Raw genomic sequence first — 15,806 nt, 5'->3', positions numbered from 1 at the left:
CAAAGAAAACTGGATTAAACGGACATCTGAGAGAAAAATAAAGCACAGGAACTCCAGCTTTCTCATAACAATATCAGATATGACATATCCATCTTCATGGATGTGTAGGGGTTATGAGTGAGAACAATTCAGAGCAGAATGGCAAGATGTAACTAGCAAAAAGGTCTGTGGCTAAGTAAGCCGTTAATAAAAAAAACCAACCCAAACTCAGTGAAAACAGTTCCCAATCCTGACAAATCTGGTGTAATGCATCCATCAGAATTACTTCATACACCAACACACTGAAAATATGGTGGCTGCATGATGTAGTTATATCAAGCTCTCTTGGAATATCCCTTTATTTGTCATTTCAGAGAGTTATGACTCAAGTCATGTTGGAAGCAGTTTATTTGCTGTTTATAGGCTATGGGAGGGTCTCCTGTCTACCGGATCTGTGGTAAGGAACAGGATATTGCACCGTACATGCAAACTGCCTTAGGCATAGCTGTGCTGTAAAACACTGGCAGGTAAGAGAGGCATCATTTCATGGGTTTTACACAAATCCATCCAAATCTAAACTGGTGACTTAATGGTACAGAAAGCATTACCATTGTTTACACTGCTATAAGCATGCATTTCTAGCTAAAGAAATATTACTGATTCATTCGTTTACCTACACATTACATTCCTTTGAACAATCTATGGCTATATAAATCTGTATATCAATTATTGTGTTATTTGTGTTTTATATTGTTGTATCAATCTAGTTCCTGTTTTTAAATTCACAGTTATCAATGAAACAATGAAAAGTTTACATCATGGGCTAATGCAAGAAGATTCTTCCTGTCTTAGGACTGGTATCAAATACAACTTATACTCAAAGACTACGGCTCATGAAATCCACAGGGAATTAAAGGCAGAGGGAAATACTCAACATCCTTACAGTGAATATTTCTCTAAATTGGAGAGACACAGATTTGATAGATGGATGACTTGGTGGATAAGGAATTCACCAGATGGTCGCACACAAAGAGTTGCGGTCAACAGCTCAATGTTCAAATGGAAACCAGTGACGACTGGTGTTCTTCAGGGGTCAGTATTGGCACTGGGCCCATATGAACCTCATGAAGATGAACAAGGCCAAGTGCAAGGTCCTGCACATGGGTCAGGGCAATCCCAAGCACAAATACAGGCTGGGCGGAGAATGGATTGAGAGCAGCCCTGAGGAGAAGGACTTGGGGGTGTTGGTTGATGAGAAGGTCTACATGAGACAGCAATGTGTGTTTGCAGCCCAGAAGGCCAACCATATCCTGGGCTGCATCAAAAGAAGGCATGGCCAGCAAGTCAAGGGAGGCAATTCTGCCCCTCTACTCTGCTCTTGTGAAACACCACCTGGAGTACTGCATCCAGCTCTGGAGCCCTCAACATAAGAAGGACATGGATCTGTTGGAGTGGGTCCAGAGAAGAAGGGCCAGAAAGATGATCAGAGGGCTGGAGCACCTCCCCTATGAGGACAGGCTGAGAGCGTTGGGGTTGTTCAGCCTGGAGAATAGAATGCTCCAGGGAGACCTTATAGCAGCTTTCCAGTATCTGAAGGCTGCCTACAAGAAAGCTGGCGAGGGCCTTTTCACAAGGGCATGTAGTGATAGAACAAGGGGTAATGGCTTCAAACTGGAAGGCAATAGATTTAGAACAGATATTAGGAAGACATTTTTCGCTCTGAGGGTGGTGAGGCACTGGAACAAATTGCCCAGGGAAGTTGTGGGTGTCCCATCCCTGGAAATATTCAAAGCCAGGTTGGATGGGGCTTTGAGCAACCTGGTCTAGTGGAAGGTGTCCCTGCCCATGGCAGTGGGGTTGGAACTAGATAATCTTTAAGGTCCCTTCCAACATAAACCATTCTACAATTCTACGGTTCAACCACAAAGAGATACTACAGCTTGCTGAATAGAGGCTAATACACAATATATACTTCATCACCATTTTGCTTAAATTTACCCATGTAAAATGGCCGCAGAATAAAGCTCTCACACATATAAAAAGACGTTTCTGATCAACTGAAACCAAAAAGATCCAAGTCAGGGTTCACACTCAAACCCATTTTCCTCACTCTTTCACACACACAGAAAGCCAACAACCATACAAAAAATTCCTTTGTCATATCAGACCCTGGAAACCATGGAGACTTCTGTGATGTAGTATCTGTGAGCATAAATGATGCTCAAAAGATCAAAAATAAAATTATATAACACCCCCCCCCCCCCCAACAATATTGTTTATAGCAATCGTAACTACTCTTGTTTTTTTCTCTACCCCTACTTCTCAGTCTGTTCACCCTTGCCTAAACCGTTGTGGGTTTCATTCAGTTTGATGTAAAGTATGTAAAATGAGGAATAAAAATAACTTAATGACTTTTAAAAGATAGAAAGTATGTTCAAATAGAGTATCAGACTTCACTGTGGACTTACAGCTCCCATGTCCTTAAAAGTCATACCTGCCGTATTATTTTAAAGTAGAAACAAGATCAAGACAAAAATCCCACTTTCTGAATTCCATTTTATTTCCTTCCTTTAGCCTTAAAAAGAAAAAAAGAAGTGGTAATACAGTAAACCAGTTTGGAGAGGCATTGTCATTTGTTAACATAAATATCTTTCATCTCCTCTGAACAGAGAAATAACCTATGAGGTTACTATGTACCTATCAAAATGTAATATCTTTTCCTGAAGGTTAACCTAGAACATAGCAAGCTAGTGCATCCCTTTAAAGACTAAATAATGAATTTGCACCAAAATGCAGAGCTATTATTTTTGTATGATAACAATGTGAACAGGGTCAGCCTAAAATGCTCAAGAGTTGCCTTGTTGTGGTTGTCATCTTGCACAGTAACTGCATTTTCCTATGAGGCACTGTTGAGCAAGGGGGAGAACAAGCAGAGCAGCCCCACTCCACCCACTGTAAGGAGCAGTACAAACAGCTAGAGAAATATCTGTGGGTTAGAAGCTGAACATCATCTTCCTTCCCTTAGTTTACCTTCAAACAATCCTTACAGATTCACACTACGCTCAAGTCAACTCCATCTATGTGCATCAGTCACTGAGTGTCACTTCTCCCAAAGCACTAAATGGGCCAGGGAAATTTCCTTTTATCTTTTAAAACCCTCCAGAGGTGTTGAGGGGCTGATGATGGAAAGGATCAGTCAAGCACGCCTCACACCTACGTAAGTAATACTTATTTTTCCCAGACATATCACCCTGTAACACAGTATGATGCAATGCAATGTCAGGGTTAGAGTGATTGTAAGGAAAAGGAACCACTGGAAAAGCAAGGCTGAAATACAGGTTTCCTTTGAAACAACATTAGTGTCTCAACATCTTCTTAACAGAAACAAGATGACAAATGACTCACTTCATAACAGAGCATTTATTTACCCCTCTTTTACCAGGAGATTTAAGAGTGCCTGATTGAACTAGATCAATTCAATTCAATTTCAATAAAATGAAATTGTATTCGTTAACAATGCCTTATTATTTTTATTGTGAATATTTTAGCTAGTTTAAACGATAGAAAACCAAAGTAGTAGAATTAGGAAAAAGAATCAGGAAAAAAAAATTCTGAAAGAAGACTTTTTAAATTCGGCCTTCAAAGGTGTAGCAAATTGATATGGTGGGAGATTTAAATTCTAAAAAGTCAAATGAGAAGGCATGATGTTAAAAACCCACAACATTTAAAAACCAGAAAAACTTTATCAGAGAATATCGTGAATTATTATTCACTTGAAGCCTTTACATTAAGACCGGATCTATTTTAAAGGCATATTCTTATTTAACCAGAAAACATGGGCCTGATGTGACAGCATGGTATTTTTTGACTACTAGTGTGTCTGAGATCTCTGGATTTTCACAGTGGTCCAATTCAGCTTTAAAATCTGCAACTCTATAAATATGGCATGTAATCTGCCCTTCCCTCTCTCAATGAAAAGTGTACAGGAGGATCCTTCTCAAAAACTGGGAAGTATTTTTGTAGTCCACCCTCCTTCCTGTTGAAGAATTTTCTCCCACGTTGCCTCTTTCCCACTAACAAAGGCATTCCTTCATAATCAACTGCTTTATAAACCGAAAACTGAGTTGGAACACGTAATAAGATACTACTTCCACTTTCCTTTTGATATTATTACTAGAATTATTTCTTTTCGTGTCTTTACATCCCAAGCAAGCCATTGAAAAAAATTTCACGGAACCCTTGAGTGCCTGGAGCAAGAAGTAGGAAATGTACTAATCGTACTCCCATTCATCACATCTCAGTCCTACTTACACTGACGATTCTTGCTCCAAACAGCATTGCACAATTTTTACATTACATCTGGTCTACATCTTTTCCATCTGCTTTACTCTCATCCTTGTCCGCATACTTGAAATGATGCATCAACCAAGATGATGCTGAAAAAGCTGAGTTTCTGCCAATGCATTACATCTACTTGTAATCAGTGATTTCACAAATAGATAAACACATGTAAGATATGAAATGCAACAGAGACATGCACCGAGGAACCCATCAGCAGTAGACTACACTTTTCCTTAGCCACTCAGTTTACAATACTCCTAAAACCTTTCAAAAAGTCCCATTTTTGAGACAGGAAGATTCTGTCGGTTACTTAAGTCTGCATTAGTGGGCTGTCATGGCACCTCCACATTCACAAGCATATGCTCTTGCAAAATCAGCTTTACCAACATTTTGCGCTATTCATCACGGAAACGACAAGTAATGATCAGCTGGTTCTCACTGTATGCAGAGGACCCCAACCACCACCATTAAATCACCATAAATCTCTTCACAGGGGCATTGCAAGGGAAGACAGTGACACAACAGATTCACCGGAGCACAGTACCTGGTCAGTAGCGGGAATCGACTCCCATCTACGCTTCAGCAAGTACAGAGATTTCCGGCTCATGATTTTGAATCTGCTCTAGAGGTTTTTCCACACTCGAGGAAAAGGCTTCTCCCAAATCAGTGCCAAGAACCTTATTTCTGACTCGTGTGCTTCATTGCTGTAGACGGCAGAGCTCCCCGATGTACAGAAGTTTTTGCAAGCTGCAAGGTTAAGACCGCTTACACCCAAGCTTCTCCCGTTTCTCTAAAGCATCCGGCTCCTTAGAGTGCCATGACAAAAGGTATCAGGCGAGACAGTGAAAAGCCCAGCTTTCACTGACGAATTACCTCGCAAAAGCATGAAGTAGGTAGACAACACCAGACGCACTCAATCTGAAAATAGCTGTTGCTTAGGAACTGGAGGGGTAAAACGCAGCACCTCAGATATATAATTGCGAGCTTTTATATTTAAAAAGAATTAAAAACACTGGACCTCTGTGTTTCTCTCCTGATTATCATCCTTTTATAATGTTGGAGGAACGATCGCTCGATTCCACCGACTCCTGGGGCTACGCCTACATCTTCAGCAAGCCAAACAAGGCTTGATGACAGAGCAACAAACAACTCCCACACATTCAAGGTCCCTCGTAAAAATGTGTGCACAATGCGTGCCATGGGTCCCACCTGAAATACCTTAGAAGTATCAAGTATTATGTTCTAGTAGACTAATTAAAATACAGTTTGCATATTTTTTTCTGCAGAGGAATAATATGCCAAGGATGAATTCTGCTAGTCACATTTTCTTGTAGGATGTACTGATACTAGAAATGGGTATGAATATTTTTCCCTCACATGAGTGAGATGATGTGGTTTTACAGACTGCATGTGTTATTTGAGAGAGAGTTTTCTTTAGGTGGGTTAAACATTCCTAAACATTTAGGAATTCTTTAACTTGGAACTCAATTTTGAAGCTTCCTGCCTAAATCCTAACCTGTATTAATTTTGAAAATTAAGCATGGAACATAATGAAATTCACTTTGCACTTTCTGCTTAACATCAAATCCAGAGAGTAAATTCTCTGCATAAAGCATTTACAACAGAAGTGTTATCTTCAGTGATCAAAAAAAGAAAAAGAAACACCAAAACAGAAGTAGGTAGGCAGGAACTCATTGCTCTTTTCAAGGCAACCTATAATTCACTCTAATAACAGCAGCCTTAATAGCAAAATTATTCTAAAAGCAAAGGAATCCTACAATGTTCACAGATACATACACATATATATGTGCATGTAATCTATAAAAAAGTGAGTGCAGTGTTGGTGTGGAAGGCAGGAGCAAGTTAAATATTGTAAAGACAGCTTTTTACTTGTCCCATTTACATTTTATTGAATTGCAGATGCTTACCAGGAGACAAGCTCCTGCAAACAGAAATTCCCATATGCCTCAGTGTATTTCATTTGACATCCATCACTACCTGTAACTACTTCACTTTGCATTTAACTCCCACAAACAGAAAAGGAACATATTTTCCAAGTGGGTCATTAAGAAGTATGACATGCACTGTAGTAGTTTCCTTTCATGTTTCAACATACCATAAAAAAACTACTAGTTCCTAAAAAAATTTTTACAGAATTAGAATTTTGTTTAATGAGTCTTGGTAGAATAATTTTATGAGTTTATATGTGGATTTTAGTTTTATATTTTTTGGTAAACTAGTAGTTCTACCTCCTTTTCTCTCAAGTGACATTGCTAATATTCATACACGCAGGTCGCTTCCTATGATCTATATTCCCACTTTCTTCACTTTACTTCATAAGAATTAAAAGATTGTGGAAGACGAATAAATTGGCTCCCAATAACACAAGCCTAATCCCTTTTTTTCCCCCTTTCGCTGCTTGTCCAAGCAGCACAGGCTACCACTGGCCACGAAAGACCTCCCCTCCCAAGTTCTGTTTCTCTGCTGGAGGAAAGCCCTGCAGATCTAGGGAAACACCATAAGCTACCGTGTGGCAGATCCTGCAGGCAATTGCCACTTCATCTTTAAACAACTGATGCATTGCATTTGACGGAGGAGCATACCTAACAGATTGCTTGCCTCAATTTTTAAGCAAGACCTTGTTTAACAAAAGGTACATTTATTAAAGATGCAAACTGGCAACGATACAACTGAATCACAAAATCATAAAACAGGTCTTTTATACTACATGCAAAAATCAGATCCTCCTAAACTTCTCCTAACCTTTCAAGGAACCAGTCAAAATCAGTTTAACATTATTCCTACCAAAGACAGTTTTCAGAGCCATGTAAAAGAGAGAGTCTGAGGCTATAGTGCAATAACCAATGCTTATTTTCTTCCCTGTAACGAAACTTTTCTTCCTTGCTTCTTGTGACTGGGCACTAGGATATCACACAATAATCAGAGAGCTTGCATCATTGGCTTTTCCTATCCTATTCAAGATCATTTAACATTTCCGTGGTGCATGCTGACTGTTAGTTTTACAAGGTTCTTCCAAGATTTATAATAATTAGCTTTCTAGAAGCTTTGCAGAACACCTGTACACAGCACAAATGAAATATGAGAGGATGAACTTGATCAAAATTATGCATTTCTTTTTAGATGGATTTAGGAGGAAACACACCACTGCTCTGCCAAGGAAATCCTACATCTGCAGATTTTATCATGTTTTGGAGGAATGTGCTCTCAGGGGGTGAAGTAATTTTACTTATTTTGTTAAAAAAAAATAATTAAAAGACATTCTGCCTAAGAAAAAAATAATCAGCAGGAGTCTTCTACATGGAAATCTGATACATAGTTTTCTTTAATAATGTTCTTAATAATTTAACAATATTCTTCAGGAAAGGTTCAAATGACTGCAGGGTGACCTGCAGAGAATTCCACTGAACTTATCCTTACCCCCCTTTTTAAAAAAATATGAAATGGTGGTGGAGTATCTAAAACATCACAGAGGGAAGGAACAAAACCATTCTCAGAAAAAGAGAGAAAAATGTTAAATTTATATAGAGTTATCTTCTTACAACTATCTCCTCCTCAGCCTCTACTGAAACCCAGATAATTTTGTATGTGTGTTTAGTACCCAGTTACCTCATTTTGCCAAGTACCACCTTCCCTAGGAGTACCCAACAAATGGTTTTACTTGTACTCCATATAGATGGGCATTTGCAGCAACCGAGTTAATGCCCACAGGAACTCTGCATGCAAGCCCTCCTTATTCTCAGGAAGGGGCTAAAGAGAGAAACCAGGCAATACCTTAATTTCCCTGGAACCCTCCTTGGAAGACACCATAGCCTTATGAAAACAAATAATTAAAAAATTCTTTGGAAACTATTTCATCCTGTGAGTTAATTTTTCAGAAAACTCAAAAGGGAAGTATTAAACATCTCAATTCCAATTTCCTGCAGCAAGACACTTTTTTTGATAGTCAACTTCATGTGTTTTACCTTTTAATTCAAAATCTATTTGGACCAGACTGATACCACTTACCTTCCACCTAAATCCTCTTCTCTGACATTTCTTACTGGCTACCTGTAAACCTTCAAAAATGGCTAGCCGGCAACAAAAAAAATCCTTCAAGCATGGAGGCACACAGCCAACAGGATGTATCATGCATGAGGACTTAGACCTTTTCCCTGTGGAAAGGGACCTGGGAGTCCTGGTGGACAACAGGATGTCCATGAGGCAGCAATGTGCCCTGGCGGCCAAGAAGGCGAATGGCATCCTGGGGTGCATCAAGAAGAGTGTGGCCAGCAGGTCGAGGGTGGTCATCCTCCCCCTCTATTCTGCCCTAGTGAGGCCGCATCTGGAGTACTGCATCCAGTTCTGGGCTCCCCAGTTCAAGAAGGACAGGGATCTGCTGGAGAGGGTCCAGCAACGGGCTACAAAGATGATTAGGGGATTGAAACATCTCTCATAGGAGGAAAGGCTTAGGGACTTGGGTCTCTTTAGTCTAGAGAAAAGAAGATTGACGGGGGATCATATTAATGCTTACAAATACTTAAAGGGAGGATGCCAGGTGGATGGGAGCAGTCTTTTTTCAGTGGTGCCCAGTGATAGGACTAGGGGTAACGGGCACAAGCTTGAACATAGGAAGTTCCATCTTAACATGAGGAGGAACTTCTTTACTTTGAGGGTAGTGGAGCACTGGAACAGGCTGCCCAGAGAGGTTGTGGAGTCTTCCACTCTGGAGACATTCAAAACCCACCTGGACGCTGTCCTGTGCAACCTGCTGTAGGTGACCCTGCTCTGGCAGAGGGGTTGGACTAGATGATCTCCAGAGGTCCCTTCCAACCCTAATCATTCTGTGATTCTGTGACAAGACTTAGGCCTCCGTCTCTGATGCAACACAAGTGCAGACTTCATAACTTTATATACACTCCCATCAGCACCACAGGCAAACCATTGGGACTGAAGGGCATGGTTCAGAGCATACAAGAGACTACCCACATTTTCATACGCAGACAAAAATTAGATGAAGATTTGCAATAATGGTAGAAAAGTTTAAGGAGTGTAAGCCACCTTAAGAGTCCTCTAATCGACTGCCTTCCCCTCCACAGTTTAGAAGAGTCCACTTTACGTTCCACTCTTTGGACCAGAAGAACACAACAAGATCAACTAGCACATCAGAAGAGGCAGAAGAGATTATGCACTGAACAGGTCTCCCCTTCCTGGATAGGATTTCCCTGATTTCTGAAATTCCTCAGTTTCCACTGAACACTAGCTTGCTTTCTGTTTTTTTTTTATCTTTTTGAAATGACAGACTGCCACCTGAAAAAATCAGACTTGCAAGCCATCTTAAACTGTTTAACGAGATACTGAATTTCCTGCAAATTTCTAGATGGTTTTGAAATGAGATGCAAGACAGATGCTTAGAAAACTTCAGGAAAAAAAAAGTAGAATTCTGCAACAATAAGGACAAAAAAGCAAAACTTAGTAACTGAATTTTGCTAAAAATTTTACTAAAAATTTTACTAAAAATAGTAAATCTTGTCTATTAAAATAAATAGCAGCTTCCTGATTAACATATGATATTTCCTCATTAAAAAGGCAGGTACTCCAGTGATTTTTGCAAGGGGCAGTATGAAGGTTAGGCTAGGAACTACCCTAACGAGATTAAGGTTGCAAACATGCAGCTCCACAGCCTGTTTCTTATAGATTTAGACATAGATGTTCACATTTGTATAAAAAACCTTCACCTGAAGGAAAAGCAATTCCGAAATACCAGAGCCCTAATAATGTATTTATATAATTTCAACACTAGATGGGAAAGACTGCTTTTCCCAAGAAGGAAAATTCCTGAACATCAATATTGGTAGCAATGACTCCTTTGCAGCAACTCTAATTCTATAGTTAATTTAAAAATGTATCAACGTGATGCCATTAACACTACTGGCATAACTTCCTTTCAGCGATGTGTCAAGAGCAAACCAGTAGCTACACATGGCTTTCCTGCACCTCCCCACACCATTCTAACACCAGTAATCCCTTTATTATTGAATGAGGCCAGAGGGCCATCCAAGTTTTACAAGTTTTTCAGGTTTAAAAAAAAAACAAACACCAAAACCCACCACAAAACATCCACATTATTTGAAATTGCATTCCTTTGATATCCTCATGGAGACAGCTGAGTAAGAAATGCTTTCTCAATACATCTAATCCACCTTTCTGCTACTGAAAGACAAGTTGTATGTTGTATGACTCAGCTCTGTCTGGATCAACTGTTTGGATTACAGCTCAAAAATTATATTAATGAAAGCTGTCACGGTTTTATGCTTTTTTCTATTGATTCAATCCTGCAAATATTAACAAAACGAACGACTCTGCCAATCTCAGATGGAAGACTTGCTTGAATACCTCAAACTTACAAAAAGCCAAAGCGAAACACAAAATACTGAGAAACTGACCTGTGAGCCCCTGGGTCCTCGTTTGTGATCCCATTCAGAATGCCCCATGAGCTGGAAAACAAAGAAAAGTATGGGTAAGTGAGAAATTGCACTCATTAGCTTTAATTGAAACATTCAGGCTTTTATATCTATTACACATTTTCTTTGGAAAAAAAAAAAAAAGGTTTGCTTTTATGATTTATTTCACACAGCTCTTAGCTTTATAATAGGGTGAGAAGACTTGGGAGTTGGTACTGTAACTTTGCACCTTTACATTCAGAGCCAAAACACATCTAGCGTCACAATACTGCTCAGGCCAGTAAAATTCCCACTGCCATAGATTCCGCTTTAGCCAAATGTTTAATACTGACCTGGCAAAAGGAGAGCTGATATATCAACAAGGACATTACCAAAACCATAGGACATTTGGTGAAATAGCAATGCATGTTTTATACGAGGCATGAAAGCAACAGCTTTAATTCTGTCTCACCACTGAATTATTCTCAGTGTAATAAAAAAGTAGAGGTATATCCTCTGAAGCAAAACAGGTTGGGGTCATTACACTGCAGATGAAAGTGAAGAGAGAGACAGTTTTGAGATAATGAGTTCTTGTGGAAATGAAGATTTGTGATAGTATACAGCTCCTCAAGTTAAAGGAAGGCAAGCATTAATTATAGCCCAAATTCAGCTTCCAGCAACCCTACAGGAGACTGCGTTGTGAGACAAGTGGTCAGACATTGGATGGTACAGATGGACTCCAGAAAAAGTAATTTGTCTTCTCCCATCTTTTGCTACCGTACTTCATAACTGCATGCTAACACAGGCACTCACTCTTTCTTTAAGCAACATAAAATTTGCACACAGCAGCTCTTTCCATACATGTCATGGTGGGGGGATAAAAAAAAAGAGGAGAGAGAATACCCAGTAGGCTTTATTACTGTTTTATGTAGCTGAAGATTATGGGCAAATGTGAACTGCTGACAATAAAGCTATCCCTCACACCTCCGTATAAAACCCTGGAAAACACCAGGGAGTGCCCAGGCACAGCACAAGGCAGCACACAAGGCAGCCGCCGCTGATAATCCTGTCTCTGATCGCTCAGCCGGCATGTGTTCCAGCCTGGGAGCTGGCCTTTTTTTTACAGCTACTCAAGGATCTCTTCTGGGTAATGCTTTTTCTTACTCATATGAGCATAGCTTAATGCAAATATAAAAATATGTGAATGAGAGAGAGGAGGGTTAATGTGACATGTAATGACTTACAGTCACTAACATTTTCTTTCTCTTCTTTTCCCAACATTCTTTCCCAAAGGAAATGCCTTCTCCCAGGTCATAGGTAGGCAAACGAGATTTACAGCCTATGCTTATTGCAGAGGGTGCTTCCAAAACACTCACCTCAGCACAAGAGATTAAAACTACTTCAAAAAATGAAGAAAGCCACAAACATCTTATATGAAATCTTTATCTTCTCCATCAACTGTTGCTACTCATCCTTTCTTTCTTCTCTCTCCTTTCTTTATTACTTATGATTACCTACCCCCCATAAAGGGAGACAAATGGGACCAGAAATGTCACACCATTTTTTTTTAACCTGATACAGACTCACGACTGACGCCCTTGTTTTATTGTCGCTATTTCCTTTTTCCATATACTGTTGGTGGAAACACTGCTTGTGCCAGGTTTCCTTGGTTGTTTCTCCATACTGTTATGTTTGCTCATTACTGTATGAAACCAAGCTTTGATGTTTATAAAAGCTGGCCTCTCAGTACATAACCAGCACGCAAAAGCTACCAAGAGATACATCTACCAAAGGTTACGTGCTTCATAGAACTTCTGCCACAGCTTCACACCTGTGCTTCCTTCATGGCTACTGCCCCTGTGGACCAATAAAACCTCTCCCGTTTTAACTCCTCAGCCCCTATGACTTGTCGGGAAGTGGTACCCACTTTCTTAATTTACTTGGCTAAAGAAAATTTAATTTAGGATGAGTCTGACCACCTGTGATTCCCAGCATGATAAGCAATATCTTTACCTACAACTTCCTACCAGTGAAATTAGCACAAAAAATACACCTGTGATTTCACAGTTAAGAAAAAAGGATTAATGCTACAGGCTTGGCTACGGTTACTGTGGTTCTCCAGGCCCTATAGACATTTGGCAGCCCATACCACACCCTTAAAAACAAGCGTAGCATGAGATACCACTGCCAGATTTTTCATGCTTCTACCCTCACTGAATCCATAGTTTACTCAAAAGCAAAAGGTTGCTTTACTATTGCCACCAAAAATAAGCAATGCACTTAAGAGTCAAGCTCGGAGTTACCGTTCCCATTAAAGGAGGTATACCAAATGTAAGGATGCTCCCAGTCCAACCAGTCCCAGGAAACCAGATTGACGCATGCCAGGGGTGGTTACTTGTGATCACTACCAACCCTCAAGCCCAAATCCGGTCCTCTTAAACATTCATTCTTCTTCAGACACAATTCACCCACCCTCTTCCCTGTTCACCAGTTACTGCCTGGTGCTTCACACCTCCACGCAGAGTTTTGCAGCCCCTAGAGTGCTCTTCTGTGTTTCCCCACCCTCACAGGCAGCTCCAACTCTGTTCCTCTTCCCACGTGGCTTCCAGGTGCCTGTCAGCCCATCTCTGGCCCTGCTCCTCTATCAGATGCTGCCCATTCTGGGGCGCTCCACAGATTGCATGTTGTAGCAGCAGCTAACACTACAGCGAGAAACGAGTGTCTGAAGGCTATAACAACTTGTCCTTGCTTCATTTCTCAGCATTTAACTACCAAAATCACTTACTGAAGGGAGGCCAAAGTCACCAATGAAGCGACCAGTCATAAATGCATTGGAACCAATGGAGTGATCCCTTGCTTATTCTGGCACAGTTTTATTAGCAAACTGCTTACTCCTCATAGCGAGTTACACAAGCCACATTTCATGTAATTTCTCTACAAATGTGTCTTTGTGGAATCAGACGCATTTGTAGTATTTTTGCTGGTGGATCCATTGCCCGAACCATGACACAGAATTTCAACACCATTTCTCTCTCTTTGTATGCCATGTACTACGCCAGGATGCTCTACTGAGTTAACCCTGTGGTTACCACCTGGTAAAACAGTGAACAAAAGGAAGCAAAGGAAGAGTTCCAGGATGCTAAGAGACCTTGGTGGTTTTCAAGCATGGTAGTAAAATGCACGACCCTATGAAGCCAACCTTTTCCTCCCATTTTTATAACCTATCAAATTTTACTTGCCTTTAAAATGTAGTTTTTCCTCACAATCTAGAAAACAGTTCTCATCTCATGCTAGAATGTTCTTGGCATATCTGCAATGGTCTATAGTAACAAAGGAAGGAAGAGGAGGAGAAAAAAATGAAATAAAAAGTATATCACACTTACAGAAGGGCTTCAAGCTTGAAGCTAGAAAACAAAACTAAACAGATGAAGCCGTTGCAACAAAATCTCTGCCATGCCAATATCCTACAGAGGGACAATTGCCTCGGTACGATGCCCTTTAGCTCAACAAGCCATGCTGTCCAGGATTACTTCTGAACCTGGGAAAGATTCTATTTGAACAGGCAAACAATAAGTACAAAATGCAGGAAAGAAGGAAAGCAAGTACACACGACCTCTTGGGCTACTTGGAAATCACAATTTTCACAAGCTTTATAGAAATCAGAAGATGAAGAAAACAGCATTAAAAAAACCCTCAAACACACAGAAGAACATAAAGCATGTGCATAACTCTACCTCAGTCCGAGCTAACCTTCTGAAATCACAAAAAAAAAATATTAATTGGTGTGTGTGTGAAAATGCCTTTGTAGGTAAAGCGATTTATGTTTGTCACTAACAGAAGGGCTTTTACAGACTCCACCACTTCCTCTAAGAACTACTAGGAATTGTATTGGTCAAGAGTGATGGTAAATGGCCTCACACCATCCAATTTCTTTTCTGTATTGTTATTCTTATTGACCATGCTGCTGGGGCTAAGCAGCAGAAAAGGAGGGATAAAAACAAAATCAAACTCCCAAATGGCTTATATGCATTCAGTCTCTCCCAGAAAGCATCTACTTTACATTTCATCTAAAACCATCCTGAAAACCCAGCTCTGACAGTTTTAACACTGAAAGATGAAGGCGGTTTTCAGCAACAAGAACAACTCCTGCATGTTCAAGAATGCACAAAAACACAGGCTTTGCTAAAGCCAACTGGCTCGATCTACCATACAAATTGAGTAACAGGTCTCCAGGGAAAACAGCCTCCCTTGGCCCAGCTGAGGGTGAGGACGGTAAATGGAAGAGGGGGTGGGAATGGAGAGGACCCTAATAGCAAAATCACAGTCACAGAGAGAAAAAGAGAAGTGAAATGGGTCTGGCTTGCTCTGTACGTGTAGGGTGGTAGCCTGTGCTCTAAACCTCAAGCTGTCGCTATAAACACTATAAAGTCCCTAGGCTTCATGGTTGTAAAACCAAATTTAAATGTAAACCACGTGTTCACTAATGCAATGATACCTGCAAAGGAGTAAGGAATGGTATAAAGGATTCTCTGCATTAGATATGCAAGATACCCATGTGAAAACTGAACAAAGACATTAAAAAAAATAGCATCTTCAGCTCTCACCTCTCTAAATGCAGTTTTTCTCCTATTTAGTGATTTAAAGCATATGATTAAATAATAATCTCAACTTTCATTAACATTCATAAACCATAATTCTAAGCCTCCTTAGTATTACAGAACTGCAGGAAAATGTGACCCACACATACCGTAAGAGATCTAAACAAATAAAAAGACAGAAAGTAAAAAATGACGATTCAAGCCTTTTTAGCTGTTTCTAGGTCTTGCTTTTCCCTTAAATCATCTTTTCTGACATAGGTTTTGATTTTGGCACCCTTGAACCAGCAATACTGCTAACGATGCCATGGCTGAAAAAAAAAACAACCCCAAAATCCAAAAAAACAACTCGCAGAAATAGAAAAGGCATATTTTTATTATAAGAACCTCCAAAATTGGGCACAAGTGGGAAAAAACCCCAAATTTAGAACATGAGCAGTCCCATGTACAT

General features: G+C 40.1%; 1 protein-coding gene across 1 annotated transcript in view; it reads right to left on the bottom strand.

The window, feature by feature from the left end:
- Positions 1–10,811, bottom strand: part of PDE3A (phosphodiesterase 3A, cGMP-inhibited) — a 95,315-nt gene extending 84,504 nt beyond the window's left edge. Inside the window, exon 1 of the mRNA XM_009879660.1 lies at positions 10,764–10,811. Within this exon, the coding sequence (XP_009877962.1) occupies positions 10,764–10,811 (48 nt within the window). The remainder of the gene's footprint in view (positions 1–10,763) is intronic.
- Positions 10,812–15,806: the final 4,995 nt, after the last annotated feature.

This window comes from Charadrius vociferus, unplaced genomic scaffold (genome assembly GCF_000708025.1).
Source record: "Charadrius vociferus isolate BGI_N301 unplaced genomic scaffold, ASM70802v2 scaffold90, whole genome shotgun sequence".
Lineage (NCBI taxonomy): Eukaryota > Metazoa > Chordata > Aves > Charadriiformes > Charadriidae > Charadrius > Charadrius vociferus.
This window is presented reverse-complemented; position numbering and strand designations above follow the sequence as displayed.